The 20,735-nt window shown below is 36.9% G+C and overlaps 1 protein-coding gene and 1 long non-coding RNA gene across 5 annotated transcripts; both read left to right on the forward strand.

Annotated features, from left to right (window-relative positions):
- Positions 1-10,115, forward strand: LOC113048243 (cell wall integrity and stress response component 3). Of its 4 annotated transcripts, none has more exons than XM_026209934.1 (9): positions 1-158; positions 3,306-3,497; positions 3,804-3,833; positions 4,181-4,279; positions 4,360-4,584; positions 8,315-8,356; positions 8,916-8,951; positions 9,098-9,167; positions 9,260-10,115. In XM_026209934.1, exons 1-9 carry the CDS (start codon positions 86-88, stop codon positions 9,432-9,434), a joined length of 942 nt encoding a protein of 313 aa, XP_026065719.1. In that variant the 5' UTR covers positions 1-85; the 3' UTR covers positions 9,435-10,115. The 4 variants fall into 4 exon arrangements, with proteins under 4 accessions (XP_026065719.1, XP_026065720.1, XP_026065722.1 ...); XM_026209935.1 differs by having other exon boundaries at positions 3,306-3,452; XM_026209937.1 differs by lacking the exon at positions 4,360-4,584.
- Positions 10,116-11,882: 1,767 nt separating this feature from the next.
- Positions 11,883-14,463, forward strand: LOC113048245 (uncharacterized). The gene is made up of 2 exons (XR_003276425.1): positions 11,883-12,897; positions 13,282-14,463. It is a non-coding gene; the product is annotated as an uncharacterized LOC113048245 (long non-coding RNA).
- The last annotated feature ends 6,272 nt before the right edge of the window (positions 14,464-20,735 follow it).

Consider the following 20,735-nt stretch of genomic DNA (forward strand, 5'->3'; position numbering starts at 1 on the left):
TCGCAACTCTGTGCTCGGCGCTGTTATTTCATACACATTCGTGAGGATTTAACCGTCTGCGTACCCTCTGAATTCTCCGGGATATATGGACATGCATATGCTCGTTAAACTGGTTTTCATAATGGCAGCTTATCAGCGTAATATTGCCAGAGCAAGCGGTAAGTTTGGATCATCATTACGGGAAAATACACATATGTTGAGTAAACCTGAAGAGTGATGTTTCATATCTTACATATTATGCTAAGGTTCTGCGTTACTTCTAAACCGTGGACTCTACTATTAAATTGAATTGATTGGCTAAAGCACGTTCTCCATGAATTAATAGAGCCTTCGAGATAAAAACCGAAACCATGTCTTGAAAAAAGAAACCAGAGAAGGAACATTAACTTGAATAGCCTATATGGAATAATGGAAACACATTCATGTGACAGTCCCCTAGAATATGGAAATAATAATTTTATTATTTACAGTTTGCATTTATGTATTTGTTTGTTTAAATACCGAGGTATTTTTTTTCACGCTTGGAATTTGGATACATTTTGACAAATGCTGTTGGAGTAAATGCTGGAATAGAACAACCGTTAAGTACAGTACATCATGCATACTAACTATGTATATGTTCTGAATATTGTTTAACTTTTAAACATATATAGCCAAAACAAATGATAACTATGATATTCTCTGTTTCTATATGAATAATTCTGGTTATTCTGATAACTGAAACCAGGCACAAACCCAATCTATTTTTACTTTCATATGCTAATCTGCAAGTCATCACCATTTTTTCCCTAGGTCAAGATAATTAACCTCAGAGTAAGAAAAAACATTAATTATTAACAGAATGGCTCACTTAGAAACAAATTATAATTAATATGATTATTGATTAAAATTAATCATGATTATCAAAATTAATCATAATTAATAAATTACAATTTTTGAATCCCAGGGACACAGGCAGTGTCCTCATAAACAACCTTCGTATTGTAATACCTGTGTCATACCCAAGTCATTATACAAATATCTGTCCTCATAAACCACCCAAACCAGTACACACACACACATACTTCCCCATAATTCAAAAGGTTTTAAAATATATTAAATGGTAGTTTATTTGAAAATCTAAAAAGTTTTCTGCAATGGGTAGGTTTAGGTGTAGTGTGTACACCTGTGTAGTTTAGTGTCCAAATAAAGGTATGTATTTACACAATGGCTTTAGCAAAGAAACCTTCTTATGTACTAAAGAATACTTGAGCGGATTGTTCAGAAATTGGAAGTTTAAACTGTTACATTACAATATTTATTCTAGGTATTAAATTAAGGTAATATTTCCCACAAAAAATAACATTTCTGCTATTATGTGCACTCATTCATAGTTTGAAACCTATATGCTGTATTATGTTGAACACAAAAGGATCATTCTGAAGAATATTCATGCAAATCTTTTTAATACAACAGCAGTTTAGAGACCATGTCTGTCAAGCTCCAAAAAGCACCATAAACGCATTACACATTTTCTGAAACAATATAGAGTGCTTGTGTGGTAAACAATGAAATGTAAGAGGTTATTAACTTTGATAATCATGATTAATTTAAATTAATAATCATATTAATTATGATTCATTTTATGTCAACCATTCCCTTATTATTAATAGTTTTTTTTGATTTGCATGAATATTCTTTAGAATGATCCTTTTGTGTTCAACATAATACAGCATATAGGTTTCAAAATATGAATGAGAGCACATAATAGCAGAAATGTTATTTTTTTGTGGGAAATATTACCTTAATTTAATACCTAGAATAAATATTGTAATGTAACAGTTTAAACTTCCAATTTCTGAACAATCCGCTCAAGTATTCTTTAGTACATAAGAAGGTTTCTTTGCTAAAGCCATTGTGTAAATACATACATTTATCTGAACACTCACACATGTGAATTGGTTGTTTATGGGGACTTTCCATAGGCGTAATTTCTTTTTTAACTGTACAAACTGTATTTTCTATCGCCCTACACCTAAACGTACCCCTCGCAGAAAACTTTGTGCGTTTTTAGATTTTCAAATAAACTACCACTTAATATATTTTAAAGCTTTTTGAATTATGGGGAAGTATATGTGTGTGTGTACTGGTTTGGGTGGTTTATGAGGACAGATATTTGTATAATGACTTGGGTATGACACAGGTATCATAATATGAAGGTGGTTTATGAGGACACTGCCTGTGTCCCTGGGATTCAAACATTTTAATTTATTAATTATGATTAATTTTGATAATCATGATTAATTTTAATTTATAATTATATGAATTATGATTCATTTCTAAGTCAACCATTCTGTTAATAATTAATGTTTTTCATACTCTGAGGTTAATTATCTTGACTAAGGGACAAAATGGTGAGGACTTGTAGATTAGCATATGAAATTAAAAATAGATTGGGTTTGTGCCTGGTTTCAGTTAACAGAATAACCAGAATTATTCATATAGCAACAGAGAATATCATAGTTATCATTTGTTTTGGCTATATATGTTTAAGAGTTCAGAACATTTTTTTAATAGATTTAGAGGTAGCATAATAGGAAACCACGAAAAAAAAAAGAGGATGTGGAATTTCCATTGTTACAGGAAGATGTGTCACCACAAATGACATCTTGCAGTTAAAATGTTATTTTAAGTTAATAAAAACATCAAATGTTTTAGTCTAAATTGGAATAGCCTATATATTGTTGGGAAAAAAAGATCACGAGCCTCAGTAAAGCTGACCATCACTTCTTCCTTATCTGAACTACGTTACACGCACTTACCAAATGGATGTGGAATTGATGTCTTGTCTGGCTTTACATTGCGAAAGGGTCACAGAAGAATCTGTGGTGAAACGTGTACACAAACTTAATTTCAAACTAAGATAATCCTGGATCATTTTCAAATTTTGAGATCCTTCAGAAGTATATGAAGTTCTGTAGGTTGTACACATACCCAGAAATAGCACAGTGTATCACTGCGGGTGGGCCAAGTTTCTGATCCCTTAATAGGTGCCATTTATATGCATATCCACCTACCTGATGGTAGAAAGTTGAATTGTATTTCACATTTTGAAACTTACTTCACTTCTTACTATACAAGTTTGAAGCTTACTTTATTTCTTAGTAAGTTAAATGAAACTTATTGTTTTTTATCAAACTTTCCATTAGGTCAATGTTTTTACAGATCTTGATATGTAGAAATGTGTTGATGAATTTGATTCTATCCATGAATTTCTTTGTTTGCATATGTGATATTTTAGTGACATTACTCTTTCTTTATCTTAGATGACTGTGTAACCCCAGATTCAATCCCCAACACAGTACCTTTGCAAGACAAACCATGTAACATCAGTGGGCGTATTCACGTTAAATGTGTAGAGGGCTATGTAAGGAAAGCAGGGACATCCAGCCTGTTTCGATGCATGGAAAAAGGTGGCAACAAATCCTGGTGCTCTGTCCTTCCCCTAAAGTGCATACGTAAGAGTCTTGTTTGTTGAAGAGATACTTGACATTACAAGACTGGCGTGCATGACATGTCCGCCCCCTAGTTTTTACTTTAACTAAATTCTAAACTTTCAAGCTGGTCCAAGCACAAAGTCACACAGAAACACAAGCCTTCTTGCTAGAAGAATTTGTTGTAAAATTGGTGTAAAATATCAGACGTTTAAAAACAGACTATTTTGTTAACTCCACATGATTCTGAAATATAGATGTTGGTTTAATTTTACATCTTAACAGATATCAGGTGATAAATGTAGTGATTTTATTGTTTCTACTTTACAGCTGATCCCAGAAATCCACGTGTGTCCTCAAGTAAGTGCCATCTTTTCCTGTATATGTTGTTGAAGTGAAAAGTGATGTGTGTATTTTATGCACCTCGATACCAAATGCATTAACATTTGTCACACCAACAGACAGACCTCACCCAAAGGAATATCATTTTTAAAAATGGTTATGCTAGTGTTACTGTGTCGGAATGCTTAACCAAGCAATGTTTTGATAGAACCACAGTTTTTTTAGGAGAATTAACATATGAATAGTTTGTTAAGTTGTCTCCGGATATGAAAAGTATTTTAAAAACAACAACAAAAAATAATTAAACACATCCCCCTTTGATCACCAAGATGACTAAAGTGTCCTGTATTATGTTTTTGCATCAGCAAAGACCCCATTCTCTCCTCAACATTTCACATCATCCACCACAGAAAGAGCTGCAAGAAGTAATACCACAGTTCATGGCACAAGCACAGCAACCACAGGTATATGTCAATTTATGCATGTATGTGTTGATCTTTTTTGGGTAGGCCTTCATTTAAGGTAATTGCGTGGCACACTTCAGCAACAGGACATATAGCTGTGACAACAACAAATGAAGTTGTCACAAGCAAAACAAGAAGGACTACCACCAGCCTGCCAACTCTGACGTGCACAACAAAAGTGGTGAAGTCTACTACAACAACCAATGAGATTACAACTTCAACATCCAGCAGCTTCACGAGCAGAGAATATATGACAGCAAAAACATCATCAAATATCCCGTCAGGCTCTTTCACTACAACAACAGGTGATACCATTTGCTATGATGGGCTAATGTGCATGGGGGTAACTTTAATGGAATGGTTAACACAAACTGATAACTATCTGTCATGATGTACTCACCCTTGTGTCTTTCCAAACCAATATGACTTTCTTTCTTCAACAGAACCCAAAAAGGAGACATTTAGCAGAATGTTCATGCTGCTTTTTTCCATACAGTTTGTAATGACCAATAGCTGGCAAGCTTTTAATTTACTTATACATATTCAAACTTCATACATCAAAACAAGCTTGAAAAAGTCATTTAAAAAAACAAAAACATAATTGATAAATGATGACAGAATTTCAATAATCTTCATTAAGCTAAAGCTATGTTTACTGTTGATACATGTGTTCTAACACTTCACTAAACTTTTAAACCCCTTTCTGCGTATGAAAAAATCAGTGTAATACCTAAATCTTTTTTACCAACCATCACACCAACCATTTGAACAAACATTACTCCTTTAAACTCAGTACAGATTGCACTTCATTCAGAAAAATTGCCTGGCACAATTTGTGCTGTACTATTACCACTAGGGGAGCCCCACTAAAAGTCAACTAAAAAATTGTCGACTAGTAGAGGCTTAGTTAATTAAAATTTTATCAGTCGATTTGTCGCAGAAAAAAATCCCTGTGTCCATTATGGACAGATTGTTAAGGCTGGTCCTTGGGGTAATTACAGTATATCGGGCAGATGATGTCCAAAAGTGCACCTATCATTCATCGGCCTCAAATATGGCTACTTATGGCTACGTATAGGCTACTTACCTCACAGACATGAGAAATGTATCTACGGAAAGCTTGAAATGTCTATTTTGAAATGAACCAATTCATGTCAAAACAAATACTCTATGATTATGTAATCCATATGAACGTTGTATTTCTCTCTGAAGATGTGTCCACTTTACAGCAGAGAGGATGGCGAGTCAGCATCCAACTGTGAAAACACTACTTTATTCATAAATTATTCAATATCTCCTTGATATTTTTTTCCTAACACATCGTCTTTTCTTTTGCCGGTGCTTTGCTGCAAGCTTAACATATAGCTTTATAAGCTATATATTAAAGCCCCATTATGGTTTGGTTCCCAATCCCCCAGTATATATTTAATTCAGTTAATATAAACTTTGGATTAGTTTATTATTATTGCACATTTAGTTGACTACTAGTCAGCTAGGAAAATCTTTTGTCAGGTGAAGCCCTAATCACTATCAGTTGAAACAAGGTGGGAAATCAAGGAAAACAATGTGTTTGAGTGTACTTTCCAGCAATCGTGGCAAAGATATTGGCATCTCGAACTCCAACTTCGAACTTGAACTTGAATATCATTGTTTCAGTTCAAATAGACTGGAATTATTATTATTTTTTTATGTATGTTTGTCAATTTTTCCGTGATTTACGTAATTCCTTTGGTGAATTGGGTACCATGAATTCAGCACAGTTAAAACATACAAAACACACTTTTAGTGACCGCAGTTAATTTTTTGTAAATCTGCTGTTCAATATGAATTAAGAGTTCAAATAAAACCTATTTAGTGCATTACATGCTATATTTCTGAAGTTAAATTCTGAATGTTAATTAAAATGATGACTGAATATGACATGGGATTTGAGTTTGGAGTCACTTACTATCTTACATTACACCAAAGAGTCTTTGTTATATTGAGACGAAACGACAGGATGCAAACCATGACAACAGGACGACTTTGAAAAGATCTTCCTGTTGTGTTCAAAAATGTGGGTGATACCTTCACAACTACATATGACGAAACCCGCGATGTGTATAACTAACCACATATGATGAACATGAAACTAACATTGTTTGAGATCCCATGCCATGTTGTGTGCAGATCTTGGTATGCAAAGTTATAGGTTACCCAAAGAAAGTTTTTGTTAATTCTTTTGAAGAAATGCAAAATTAGTTACAAACCCAATTCCAAAAAAGTTGGGACACTGTACAAATTGTGAATAAAAACAGAATGCAATGATGTGGAAGTTTCAAATTTCAATATGTTATTCAGAATACAACATACATGACATATCAAATGTTTAAACTAATAATGTATCATTTTAAGAGAAAAATAAGTTGATTTTAAATTTCATGTCATCAACACATCTCAAAAAAGTTGGGACAAGGCCATGTTCACCACTATGTGGCATCCCCTCTTCTTTTTATAACAGTCTGCAAACATCTGGGGACTGAGGAGACAAGTTGCTCAAGTTTAGGAATAAGAATGTTGTCACATTCTTGTCTAATACAGGCTTGGTGGCTTTCCAGATGTGTAAGCTGCCCATGCCACACGCACTCATGCAACCCCATACCATCAGAGATGCAGGCTTCTGAACTGAGCGCTGATAACAACTTGTCCTTGCGCTTCTAGGTTTAGATATGGCTTCTTTTTTGACCTATAGGGTTTTAGCCGGCAACTGCAAATGGCACGGTGGATTGTGTTCACCGACAATGTTTTTTGGAAGTATTCCTGAGCCCGTGTTGTAATTTCCATTATAATAGCGTTCCTTTATGTGATGCAGTGCCGTCTAAGGGCCCGAAGATCATGGGCATCCAGTATGGTTTTCCGGCCTTGACCCTTACACACAGAGATTGTTCCAGATTATCTAAATCTCTGGATTATATTATGGACTGTAGATGATGATAACTTCAAACTCTTTGCAATTTTTCCTCTGAGAAACTCCTTTCTGATATTGCGCCACTATTTTTCGCCACAGAATTGGGGGAAATGGTGATCCTCTGCCCATCTTGACTACTGAGACACACTGCCACTCTGAGAGGATCTTTTTATACCCATTCATGTTGCCAATTGACCTAATAAATTGCAAATTGGTCCTCCAAATTGGTTTCTTTTATGTACATTTAACTTTTCCGGCCTCTTATTGTCACCTGTCCCAACTTTTTTGGAATGTGTAGCTCTTATGAAATCCAAAATGAGCCAATATTTGGCATGGCATTTCAAAATGTCTCACTTTCAACATTTGATATGTTATCTATATTCTATTGTGAATAAAATATAAGCTTATGAGATTTGTAAATTAATCAATTCCTTGTTTACTCACAAATTGTACAGTGTCCCAACTTTTTTGGAATCAGGTTTATACTCTTTTTCATACAATGAAAGTTGATGCTGAACACGGCTTTCATAAAACAGCTAATGAAAAACATTGTGGAAACATTGCAGAAGAAGACTTCAGAAGACTTGGAATAAAACTCATGTGGACTACTTTTATGATGATATTTGGTCAGACATGATCACCAACTACTGTCAGTGTAAAAGCACTTTGCTAAATCTGTCCTTTAGTGTTACATAAAAGTAAGTCATAGGCTACAGATTATCTCACTGCAGGATTTACTTTTGGTTGAACTATACCTATATAGGGGTCCCATCATAGGGCAACATTTTTTATAATTTATTCCATTATTTTATAAAATAATGATTTACTTTAAGTCGCTCTGTAATGTTAGTAAAGTATTATTCCAAAACATGTCATGCCAATTTTCATTGTTAACATGTTAACAGGACTAACAACACGACATCAATGGCAGTGTCAGTTAACCCATTTAACACATGTTGGCTTGCAATTCATGAATTAGAGAGTTGTTCATGACTATTTCAATATTTAGGACATATAATTCTTCCCTCATTCTGTGAAAACTCTGTGCCTTTCACCATAATTCTATCCTTCTCTCATTTTTTTATTAGGAGGCAATGCATCTACTACTAGAACCACTACAGATTCTGAAGGTAATTTATTTGCTTGTAGTCATCCATAGAGACAATATTCTCTAACTTCAATTATCTAAAATCAATCAGATGAAATTAGGAATTATGCAGGGACTATATAACCTGTTAAACAAATGAAAAAATGAGGGGATTCTTGAAAGTAAATTTGAACTCTGGTCATTTTCTCAACCAATTTCATGAGATTCATTGGAAAGAATTATTTTTCTTCACTATCACTTTTTTTTCTATAGGTATATGTGACATCTTTCATACAATTTTAAGGGGCTGTCAAAGCTCCCAAAAGGCAGAAAACCACTATAAAATGTTATATTTTTTAGAGTTATGGTCAAGGAAAGATTTTCAGTGAACAACATCTTTCTGTCTTTTCCTCACACAAAGCTGTTCAATGGATTCTGAGGACTCGGAATGTAGCACAGAAATCATATGGCCATTTTTATGGTGTATTTATCCTTTTAAAGCTCTATAGCTTGGAACAGCATTAGTGTGTATAATTGATGACATTTTTATTTATTTATTTTTATTTTTAAACAAACAAACCAATCGAATCTCTTTCATTTAGGAGACAAGTCAGGAGCATTTTCCAGTGGTTATAAATGTGAGTGCCATGCATTGTTGTTAATCTATTTTAAATAAATAAATAAAAATGCACACACACACATATGAATTTATAATAATTCTCCATTCTGTGCTCATTATTGTATTTTGAAAGTTTCTTTTAATTTTTTTTTTATCAACATTTAGCAACAGTAGGTGGAGTAACAGGCATAATTCTCCTTTGCCTGATAGCAGCAGTATTGCTTTTATGGTGGAGGTTTGTTTTATAAAATCTATTATGGTTTGAAGCTTCAACTTACAGGCTTTTTTCAGCTTCTGCCTTAATTGTTTACATCCTCCAACCTACAGGGCAAGAAATCGGCAAACAAACAGGAACAATGCAGATCCAAACAGGAACATAATAATTCTTACCAACTCAGTTGCCTGCACTTCCTACACATCTGTACCACAAAGTTCACCAGCTGACAATTCCACAGAAGACTCGGAAATTTTCATAAATCAACCACAATGTGTGGACACATGATAAGACAGACTCCTTATAAGTTTTGTTCAGACTGTCAGCCCATATAGAAATTTTGCATAGCTTCTTTGTTTTTTGTTTTTGTTTTTTTTTGTCTATGGCACTTTCTTATGCCACATAAAACAAAAACATATCAGACATCGTTTGAAGAAAACGTGCTTAATGTCTTTGCAGAAATAAATTAAGGTAAAAGTCGAGAAGAAAATGACAATATACTGCTGGTCTACACAGAGACCAGCAGAGACGATAACATGGAATAAAGCTGTGTATTCCAGCTTCCTATATGTTTCTGTAATAATCATAGCATAAGATGTAAAAAATCAGTGAAGTGGCAACATGTTGTCATGTTGTAAGACATCATCAGTATTGCAAACCCTGTTGGTTGGGTGTAGGCAGACCAACATTGACACATAAACCAATGCAGATATGCATTAATATGATCTGAACAGTTGAGATGCACAGTTTGGACAGTCGTTTAGACCAGATTTCAATTGGATACTCAAATAATCGGATTTGGACTGTCATGGGGGAACACGGTTTTAAATATTTTTCATTCCATGAAATATACCAGCCAAAATGATATACTACATATTTGATCAACTTCCATCTAATGTGCCTAATCTCACCCTCTTCTCTTTTAATATTTTCATAAAATGAATAAAGTTTTATATTGTTTTTAATCCATGGTCTTTGTATGTATATTGTTCAATGACAAAACGCACAAGCAACTTTTAGATCAGTGTTTCTCAGTGGTTTTTCTCATGTAGTAAATTTATAGATGGTGAGCATCAGCAATTTCTGGTTGACGCTGGTATTTAAACTATGTCAATCAATAATCTTGTCAATCAATGTAAATCATTTTTATGCAAGCACACTTATGTCTCTATATCTGCCACGTGTTGGTGCTGTAAAGAGCACAGCATTCCAGGCAGCATTCCAAGGCTGAGCGGCAGTGTGTCTGGGAACCGGAAAAAAAAAATTTTCATCCTTTTCTCTCGCCTCGTCTGTCTGTCCTTACCCCCAGGTACTCTGCGGCCACCGTGATCGGCTCCCCCGGAGGGGGGAGGGGGGTTGAGAGCAGTCTCATGAGTACCCCCTGGCCTGCGAGGGGCGATGGGGGGGTATGTGACCAGAGGGGCGGGCCGAGAGCCGTGGGAATGGAAAGAGGCCGGTGGAGTGAGACTGATAACATTTGTTCACCAGTTCTCATGTCCTTCTTCCTGACTTATAAACTGTGTTACAATTACATTAGGATTTTGTGGTTTTAACAAAACCCATCAACAGAAGGAGACCAATTAACAGTAGAGACCAACAGGCCCCATTAGAATTTCCATGAAAACAAATACAGTTTCATTATAACCAGTAACGTGCATTGGGATCATTGTCATTTTGGAAGGTAAACCTTCTTCCCATTGACAATTTTCTGCCAAAGGGCAGCACATTTTCCTCAAAAATTTGATGGTATTTTGCCCCATTCATTTTTCCTTCTGTCCTGAAAAGTGCTCCAGTCCCTGCTGCAGATAAAGCACCTCCATACTTTACGGGAGGAATGCTGTAATTTGGATGGTGAGCTGTATTGAATTTACACCAGACCTATCGTTTGGTGTTGAGGCCAAATAATTTAATTTTAGTCTCATCTGCCTTACAATCTTCAAGGTGCGTTGTGGCAAAGCTCAGATGTGACTGCATGTGGCCTTTCTTGAGGAGTGGCTTTTTTCTTGCAATCCTCCCATACAATTCACATTTGTGGAGAACTTGTGATATTGTTGTCACATGCACACAATGACCATTATTTGTCAATTTCCTGCAACTGCTTCAGAGGTGCTGTAGGCCTCTTGGTAGTCTCTCTGACCAGTTTTCTAGTGGCTCTTTCATCCAGTTTGGAGGGTCTGTGTTGTATCAAAAACCTTTCATTTCTTAGTAACAGACTTCACTGTGCTTCCAGGCATTGACAAAGCCTTTGATTTTATTTATTTATTTATTTTGTATTCATCTCCTGACTTGTGCCTGTCCAGTACTTTATCCTGGAGATCTTTGGACAGTGCCCTTCCACCCATAGTTGATTGTTTGCTTCAGTTGCACTATCAAGGGCTGAAATGCTCCACGAAAGTTATTTTCATGCTGAGCTAAACATAATGACCACAGGAGATCACAGTTGAAAGTCAAATGGCTCTCTGTGCCAAAAGGTGATTAGCTATAACTGTTTGAGTTTACTCATTTTCAGGAGGGGGTGATTTTCCAAATAAGTGATCCCGTTTTTTTTTTATTATTATTATTATTTTATTTATTTATTTTTCTGACATGTTTGTCTATTTTTCACTTGAATGTTATAAGCTGTTATACAGCTGGATAAAACAAAAAACTGTGTCAGACTTCATTTCAGGCTGCAAAGCAACAAAATGTGATTGCTTTAAGTGGCGGGGGTGTGTGTGGGGGGGGGGGTGATATTTTCTTTACCCATTATTTAGAATGTGATGTCATTAAAGTCTGTGTTGGTGTAATGGTCTGATGTCCAAATATACAGTCGTGGCCAAAAGTTATGTCAGTGACATAAACTTGTCACTGACAACTGGTGTCATAATGTTTTTTGCAAAGCTGCTTAAGCTGTTGTGATGTTCATTCACATTGTTTCTAGATTATTGTGTAGAGTGATCAGATGCATTTTAAATAACTGCACAAAATTACTTTTCACAAAAAATTATATTAATAATAATTCATTGTTTTTGGACCATCACACAAAAGGACCAGCTAACATTAATTAACATTAATTGACTTTCAAAAGTGCATATCAACAGCACTTGTGAATGTGTGAATGAGTACTAATCAGGTTAATTACTATCATACTTATTAGATTGTAAGAGCAGACTGATTGCTGTAAAGGGAGGGAAGAAGCACTTTCAATCATTGTGTTCTTGTTAGCAATGGTTACTTTCAAAGAAAAAAATGCTTTGCATCAAAATGTCTTCACATGCAAGGAAATTGTGCTGAAAGAAACATTTACCGGATCATCAAGAACTTCAAGAAAAGAGGTTCGAATGCAGTGATAAGTCTTCAGGTGTGGCAGCCGCAGTGAAAATGCGAAAAAGTGAAAATTCAGTTTACTTTCATTTTTTCACTTTGCGTGTTTGGGGTGGAGCGTCTCAATTTTCAGAAGGAAAGAGTATATAAGGAAGTAAGTCATACCTTATACTGTAGTAATCGTGTCATCAGGACAAGATTTCAGTAGTGTGGGAGTGATGGTTTGGAGAACCCTGCAAGGTGGAAAGGTAGCCATTTGTTCAAAAGTTGGCTTTTCTTGTAAGTGATATCTGGTGTGTTGTGAAGTTCCAAATTCCTTTTAAACGTGGCACTGCCTGATCATCTGCACTTAAAGTTGTTCTGGAGACAACTATCGGCTGCTCATCCACCTTTCCTGGTGTCTGAAAATCCCGTTTCACTCTCCAGTTTCGTCATGACTGCAAACTTGGTCAGTACTCTCTGCTTCTATTACACATACTCATTTCACTTACTACTACACCTAAATGCACTCGCACCACATTCACTTTCGCACATTCTGTGTGCATATTGCTTTCTTTTAAGTGCTAAATGATTAGATTTGAGATTGTTGTTTGATAATTATGAAATGACCAAATGCTTAATGTTGCTATTTTTTATTTTTCCTCAATGGACAATTTATAAACAGTTCTGGATGTGAATCTGCTGTGTTGGAAAAGTACACTAGTGTGACACAATTCCTATGTGGACTTAAAAACAAAACTTAATTTGAACTGTTTCAACAGGTGTTTTTTTTAAGTTTGCTATCCTGTGTTAAAAGGTGAATGCTAACATGAGTCTTGTGTTGTGCCAACAGTGAAGCATCCTGAGACCCTCCTTATTTTGGGGTTGCTTTTCAAACAAGGGAGTGGGCTCTCTCATAATTCTGCTCTAAAACACTGCCATGAATAAAGAACTGTGTCAAAACATCCTGCAAGAGCAGTTTCTTCCAATGATCCATGAGCAATTTGGTGATGATCCATGCATTTTACAGCATGCTGGAGCACCATGTAACAAAGCAAGAGTGATAAAGAACTGGCTCAAAGAACATTATGTTGAAATTTTGGATCCGTGGCCAAGCAACTCCTCAAAAGTCCACAAAAGACGAGTGGATAAGCTGAATCCCACAAATTGTAATAAACTCTGAGAACTAATAAGGCAAGAATCGATCACCATCAGTCAGGATTTGGCCCTTAAATTAATATCCAGCATGCCAGAGTGAATTGCAGAGGTTATGAAAAACAAGGGTTAACACTGTAAATATCGACTATATATATAGCCAATGAAAGCCCTTAAAACTTATGACATGCTTATCATTGTTTTTCAGTATGCCACAGAAATGGGGAAAAATATTCTACTGTTAAAAATGCATAAGATTCAATGACCAATAATTTTTTTCCTATTTAATTCGGATAAGACAGAGATTACTTTTTTGACCAAAAAACAATACACAAAATCTTGTACACTACAGTTTGCAACTAAATGAATGCTCTATTACTTCCTCTGTAGCCAAAAATCTGGGTGTTATATTAGACAGCAACTTGTCTTTTAAAAAAAAAACACATTTCCCATGTTTCAAAAACAGCATGCGAAACCCTATGAAACATGTTACCTGTTTCTGATGCAGACAAGCTAGTTCATGACCTCTAGACTGGACTATTGTAATGCACTAGGTGGTTGTCCCAGATGTTTTGTCCCTCCCTTGTTTTTCTTGGCATTGCTTTATCCTTTTTGGAGAGTGTACGTGCTCTATCTTTCTCTTCGATAGACGCACCTGTCTGTGGTTTGAGTGGCTGATTGATACGGTAAAAACGTCAACGAGGAGGAGAAAGGAGATGGACAGATCTTGTGGGCTAGACAGCAAACAAGCATCTTTATTTGTATTTAGTTTTCTTCTTTGTATGTTGTTGTCTGCTCTGTATAATTTCGTTCCTGGGTTGGTATGTTCGTTATTATTGTGACGTCTGTTGGGAGTGAGTGAATAAACAGATTTGAGCGACTTCGCTATTTATTTGTTTTTGTTTTTTTAAGCTACGTAGATCTCTTCCCTCTGAGCTGATATTTTCATGAGAGGTCATAACACCACATCTTCAATAAAGAAAAAGCTACAGGTAGTCCAAAATGTAATGGCTAGAGTCCTTACCAGGTCAAGAAAATATGATGATATTACACAAATTTTACAGTATCTGCACTGACAACCTCATTTTCAAATGATTACCTATAAGGCCCTAAACGGTTAAGCTCCTGTGTGCCACTAGCCTTATACCATGCTACAATCCACCACGCTCAATAAGGTCAGAAAACACTAGACTTTTGGTAGTTTCTAGGATAGCAAAGTCCACTTCAGGAGGTAGAGCTTTTACTCTGGAATAGCCTTCTTGATAATATTTGGGATTCAGACACACTCTCTCTGTTTAAATCTAGATTTAAAACATATCTCTTTGGCCAAGCAATCAAATAATGCATCTCATAATTTGTGACTACAGTTGTATCTGATCAAATGCACATTATTATTCTTTAGCTTGGGTTAAACTAATTAATTTCACTTGGTTGGAACAGCAGCTATGCTAATTATGTCTATTTGTTTCTCTGTTTTGCCACAGGATGCAACTAGGATTTACACAAGCTACAGTCTGGATACAGAACACCTGAGACGAGATGATGCCAACCCCTCAGAAGACCTCAGATGATGCTAACTCTGAAACAACATACAGAACTAACAAATATTGCCTAAAGTGTGATTGCATCTTATAATATTTGCTGTTAATAGTGTTCATCATCTGGTTGACTATGTCTTATATTATGCACATATGCACATAAACTGACAGTCACCACTGATAAGCTACTACTATATATTGTAGAATTTTGTATATTGTATATATTTTCTGTAAAGTTGCTTTGCAATGATTTTATTCGTAAAAAGCGCTAACATATTAACAGCTCAGTACCCCATTGTACCTTCTCCACAAAACTTTTGAGTTGGCACAATGCAGACAAGTAATGTTCTCCTGGCATCTGCCAAACCCAGACTAACCCAAACAAGGTGATTTATCATTCCACAGAACACGTTTCCACTGCAACACGGTCTATTGGCAGCATGCTTAACCATACGCCATCCAATGCGTGGCATCATATTTGTTGATGTGAGGCTTGCATGCAGTTGCTCAGCCGTGGGAACCCATTTAATGAAGCTTCCATGTATTTGAGTATATTCTTTTAAAAAAATGTGTGTGCTTTGATGTTTGGTTCTTTGATGTTCTTTTGGAGTGTCCAAGTGTCTGTATTACTTGTATTAATCTGTATTATTTTTAAGACATCTAAATTTATCTTGAAATAGGCTTGCATAAAATACAGTTTTCTGATAATCACCCTTTAATATTTTGATCAACTTTGTTGGATATAGCAAAGTATTTCAGTCATTAATTTAGTGAAAAGGTATTTAGTTCACAAAAGGTTTGTTATGTACTTTGTTCATTTGGAAATTTGTATTTGAGTTTAATAAAACTAGGCAATAGTGACACCTAGAGGTGAAATATGTGCAACGTTAGTTGAATTTCTCGTGATCTTGTTAGCTGTGTAACTATACATTTACATTTATTCATTTAGCAGACACTTTTATCTAAAGCGACTTACAGATGAAGACAGTGGAAGCAATCAAAAACAACAAAAAGAGCAATGATATATAAGTGCTATAACAAGTCTCAGGTTAACACAGTACACGTAGCATAGGATTTTAAATAATATAATAAATAAAAAGAAAACAGATAGAATAAAAAAATTAAAAATAAAAGAATAGAGCAAGCTAGTTGGAGGTCTTTACACATACACACACACATACATATACAATTGCATAATAAATTAAAAGAATATAGAATACGAAAAGAACTATAAGATCCACAAAGAAATGCTGAAGAAAAAGAAACCTGAGAGGTGTCTGATTGTAAGATTATTTGTTAGAAGGAATGCTTACAAATGTCTCAAGATGTCGATGGATGACAATGATTCTTTTTTTAATATATTTTTTTTATTCCCAGTCCCCTTCAGTACTTACTGAAACCACTCAGACACCTGCATGTCGAGGTGGACTGGGCCTGCGTAGTAGCTCTGGCCCCTTGGAAAGACTCTCAGTGGATGGATGGAGAGTGCCCCTGGGAAAGGTCTGCAGAAAGAAGGTGGTCTTAACAAATGCTTCCAACATGGGATGGGGAGTGCTGTGCAATGGCAAACTGGTCATTGGTCAAAAGAGGAGGGTCAGCTTCATATCAACCGCCTGGAAATGCTGGGCCATATGTTTGGGCCTCCACACCTTTCTGCTAGACCTAAGGGGATACCACAAGCTAGTCAGTTCAGACAGCATGACAGTGATGTCATATATAAATCACAAGGGTGGTCTCTATTTGAAGTGCCTCTTCATTCTTGTAGAGCGCCTCTTGCAATAAGCTCAGCTCAACTTGCATTCGCTGAGAACAGCACATGTGCCGGGCAGGTTGAACCTAGGCCTAAACATCTCGGAGTAACATTCCCTCAGAGGAGTGGATGTTCAATTCACATTTGGTTCAGAGAATCTAGGTGATCTTCGTCAAGGCAGTGATTGATATCTTCGCCCCAGAAGGCAACTGATGAGTTGACCTGCAACTGGCCAAACCTCCTCCTTTATGCTTTCCCCCCGATTACCCTGATCCCACATCTGTTCTTTCCACCTGGGGGTCCTGCCCATGGAGCAAAATCTTGCGACATATCCTGCGGGGAAATCGTGGCTTAGGTGTTAGAGGGGCTCTGCAAACCCTACATTTGAGCCACTACAGTCCGTTGACCTTCATTTCCTTGACTGTTTTCAGAGGACAGGTAATAGCTCTATTGGCGCTTCTTGTTTCGGAGCAGGACCAAGAGCTGAATTAACTTTGTGCCATCAGTGCATTTTAACAGGTTCTATAATCTGGATGTCCCAGCCTTACAGGCAGTGGTCCTTTCTGCATAATCAAACTCACTCTGGCCATATAGAAAAACCAGTGCTTCAGGCATTTGGCTTCTTCACTGGACACTCTTGGCCCCCACTGGGTGTCGAGGTTGTACAATTTCTCTTGGAACGATTACTCACTGCCCCCACCTCTGTGAGTTTGGCTCTCATGCCTCCTGCGGGGCTTCGCTGCAAAATATTTGGTCCCTCTGGTCCTCATTTGGTGCTAAATTCAAGTTCATTTTTAGTCATTCCTCTAGCATAGCATGGTGGGATTGTAATGGTTCCCCATAGCAGATGCAGTACGAGTGAAGTATCGATAAGGAGCATACTCGGTTACTAACGTAACCTTGGCTCCCTGAGATAAGGGAATGAGTACTGCGTTGCTTGCCATGTTATGTACCTGCACGACATAAAGACATAATGAGTTGTCACTTCAGTCACAGTGAGCTTAGGATCCTATGGCAAAGTGCCCGCTTATATAGCCAGATGCCTCGCCCATTCTTGTGAGCTTTGTCACCAGAATAGGTTTTTGAAATCACTACACGAAACAATGGCCATGCAGTTACATTGCATTATTGAAAAGAGTTTTCTCATAGCATCTTAGCAGACGCAGTAATCGTTCCCGTATCTCAGGGAAACAAATCTTAGTACCAATACAATTTTCAAAGATTTACACACAAACTGTTTTTTTTTTTTTTTTTATCAATTTCTTTATTTTTGCAATCTTTTATTTTTTTAATTAGAAAGTACACAGTGTGTTTGATTGAAAAAAAAAAAGACAGACACTCTAAAGATGACATTAAAAGCACAGAACTTTCAGGCGCAGATGACTTACTATTGTTGTAAATGAAGGTCCCTAAATGAGCATGGATTTATAGGTCAAAATTATAATTTAAAATCAGTAAGAGCTAGATTTATACACATTTACTCAAAGACTCGACTACTTTCTATGTTGTTTTGAAATTCTCGCACTCTGAGAGAAGGTAATGTTAAATTCCTTCAAACTGGTTAGCTATATAGTAGTTCGCACAAATTAACCAAAAACATTAAACAACTGGAAGTTTACAACAACTGGCTTGCGTTCATATATGTGTGATCTCTATCATTGTTTTTCTGGGATTGCCCCCCTCACAGATTTAACAAATTATGTAACAAGTTTGAAAAATGCCTATCCCAGTTTGAAAACACCCCAGAATTGAGAAATGCATTTTTTGGTTCTGCAGAGACCTCATTCTCCACCCAACGACTCAACATGGTCCCCAAACCACGTTTTGTCATAAAAAACACATGCAAGAATTTGAACAGGAATGACGTGAAACAACATGTGAAACAGGAGTTGTTTATTTGAAAATGGACATCAGGAAGAAATTAGAGCTGCAAGCTGGTTTGTGTGATATGTTCTGAAAAATTAGCTCCATTTTTTGTGTCCAAACTTTTCTTAAAGCCATGTTGCTGCGTCTGTTTCTTCTGCTGACCTTAACCCATGCCTTACTCTCTCAATGGCTGTAGCTTGTTGTGACACTTGACACCACGTGATGTTAATCGGCTGACCGGTCCAGATATTTAACTAGATATTCACCTTGCCGACATGTCAGCGAGCCTTTTTGATGTGTTGTTGAGTAGTTCACACATAAAGATTGCAGCGCGCTGAACACCCACTGATTTCCCCCATCACAACCCAACCTGTCGGCAAGCTCATTAACTTACAATTTGGGCTTAAAGCAGGCTTAAAATCCTGTAGTGTGAACTAGGCATGAGTTTTTCAAAGTACAATTGCAGGTTATTTTTATAAAGCACACTGACACAGAGTCAGTTGTACAAGTTTCCTCAGCTCCTCCCACCAGATCAGTCACCGGAATTCTAACCACCCCCAGACAGCAACATAGTGTTGGCCCAGATCCGGCCCACATCTGGCCCACATGAAATCCATGCGGGCCAGATGTGGGCCAGATCTGGCACGAAACTGCTTGCTGTCTGGGCCCACACCTGCACCAGTTAATCAAGTAACATTTTTAAGCAGTCACTTTTCATCACATTAAGGGAGCACTTCTACGTCAGCTCAGTACTGCATTAATTAAACATTCTTTGAAGTGGAACTTTGATGATGTTGAATGTTGATGCTATGGGAATGCCTTCATTGGGTGCCAGTGTCCGAACACTTGTGAAATCGTGTCAATCCCTTGCCTTTGTCTTGTTTGTGGAATTTGACTGTGGAATTTTGAAAGATGATTTGAAAGATGCCAGATCTTTTAATCGTGATCACTGATATCTAGCTAATTTAGCTCTTCAAACATGTTAGCAAATTTGATTGAAATATTTTTATTAAATTGTGCAGATACAGGGTCGATAAATCAATCCGGGCAGTGAATGTGTGCACGGCCTTATATAATGCGGGGCTCGTGTCGGGAGACATGAGTGGATACAAAACAGCTTGTTACGCTCTCCGACGAGCTGTGAGAACCGCTAAACAACAGTACAGAGAAAAAGTGGAGTCTCATTTCCTACTGACTGACTCCAGGTGCATATGGCAATGACAGAGAACTATCAGTTCTTTTAAAAGTAAACCCTCCGTCACGGTGAGTGCTGACTCTTCACTGGTCAACAAGCTGAACACTTTTTATGCAGGTTTCGAAGCAAACTGCTCTGGTGATATCAACAGTCTGCTGACGTTCACAGAGGAAAATAACAGCGAATCAGTGACAAATGCGCAATCACTGTATTGGAGGACATGGTTCGTCGAGCACTAAAGTGTGTGAACATCAGGAAAGTGTATTTCCGGTCATGTATTGAGATCATGTGCCGATCAGCTGGATAGATTGTTTACGTTCATCTTTAACTAAGTCCCTTGCACAGTTAGTTGTCATTACATGCTTTAAAAAAAAATCATGATTCTTGTACCAAAAAACAACAATCCATTTTGCCTAAATGACTATCGACCAGTGGCACTCACATCAGTAAGTATGAAGGTTTTTGAGAGGCTTATCACTATCTGCTCCACTATCCCTAACAACATTGACCCACTCCAGTTTGCCTATCCCCATAATAGGTCTTCTGAGGATGCTGTCTCCAATCTCCTGCATGCCACTCTCACCCACACTGACAGCAATAAATGGAATTATGTGAGGCTGCTGTTCATTGATTATAGCTCAGCCTTCAGTCCCCAACAATCTGGTCTCCAAACTCAAAAAACCTCAGACTGAACGCCCCACACTGTGACTGGATACTTGATTTTCTATTATGCAGACCTCAGGTAGTGAGGGTGGGTCAGACCACCTCCAACATCCTCACCCTGAGTACAGGAACCCCACAAG

The sequence above is a fragment of the Carassius auratus genome, chromosome 29 (assembly GCF_003368295.1).
Source record: "Carassius auratus strain Wakin chromosome 29, ASM336829v1, whole genome shotgun sequence".
NCBI classification, from domain to species: Eukaryota; Metazoa; Chordata; class Actinopteri; order Cypriniformes; family Cyprinidae; genus Carassius; species Carassius auratus.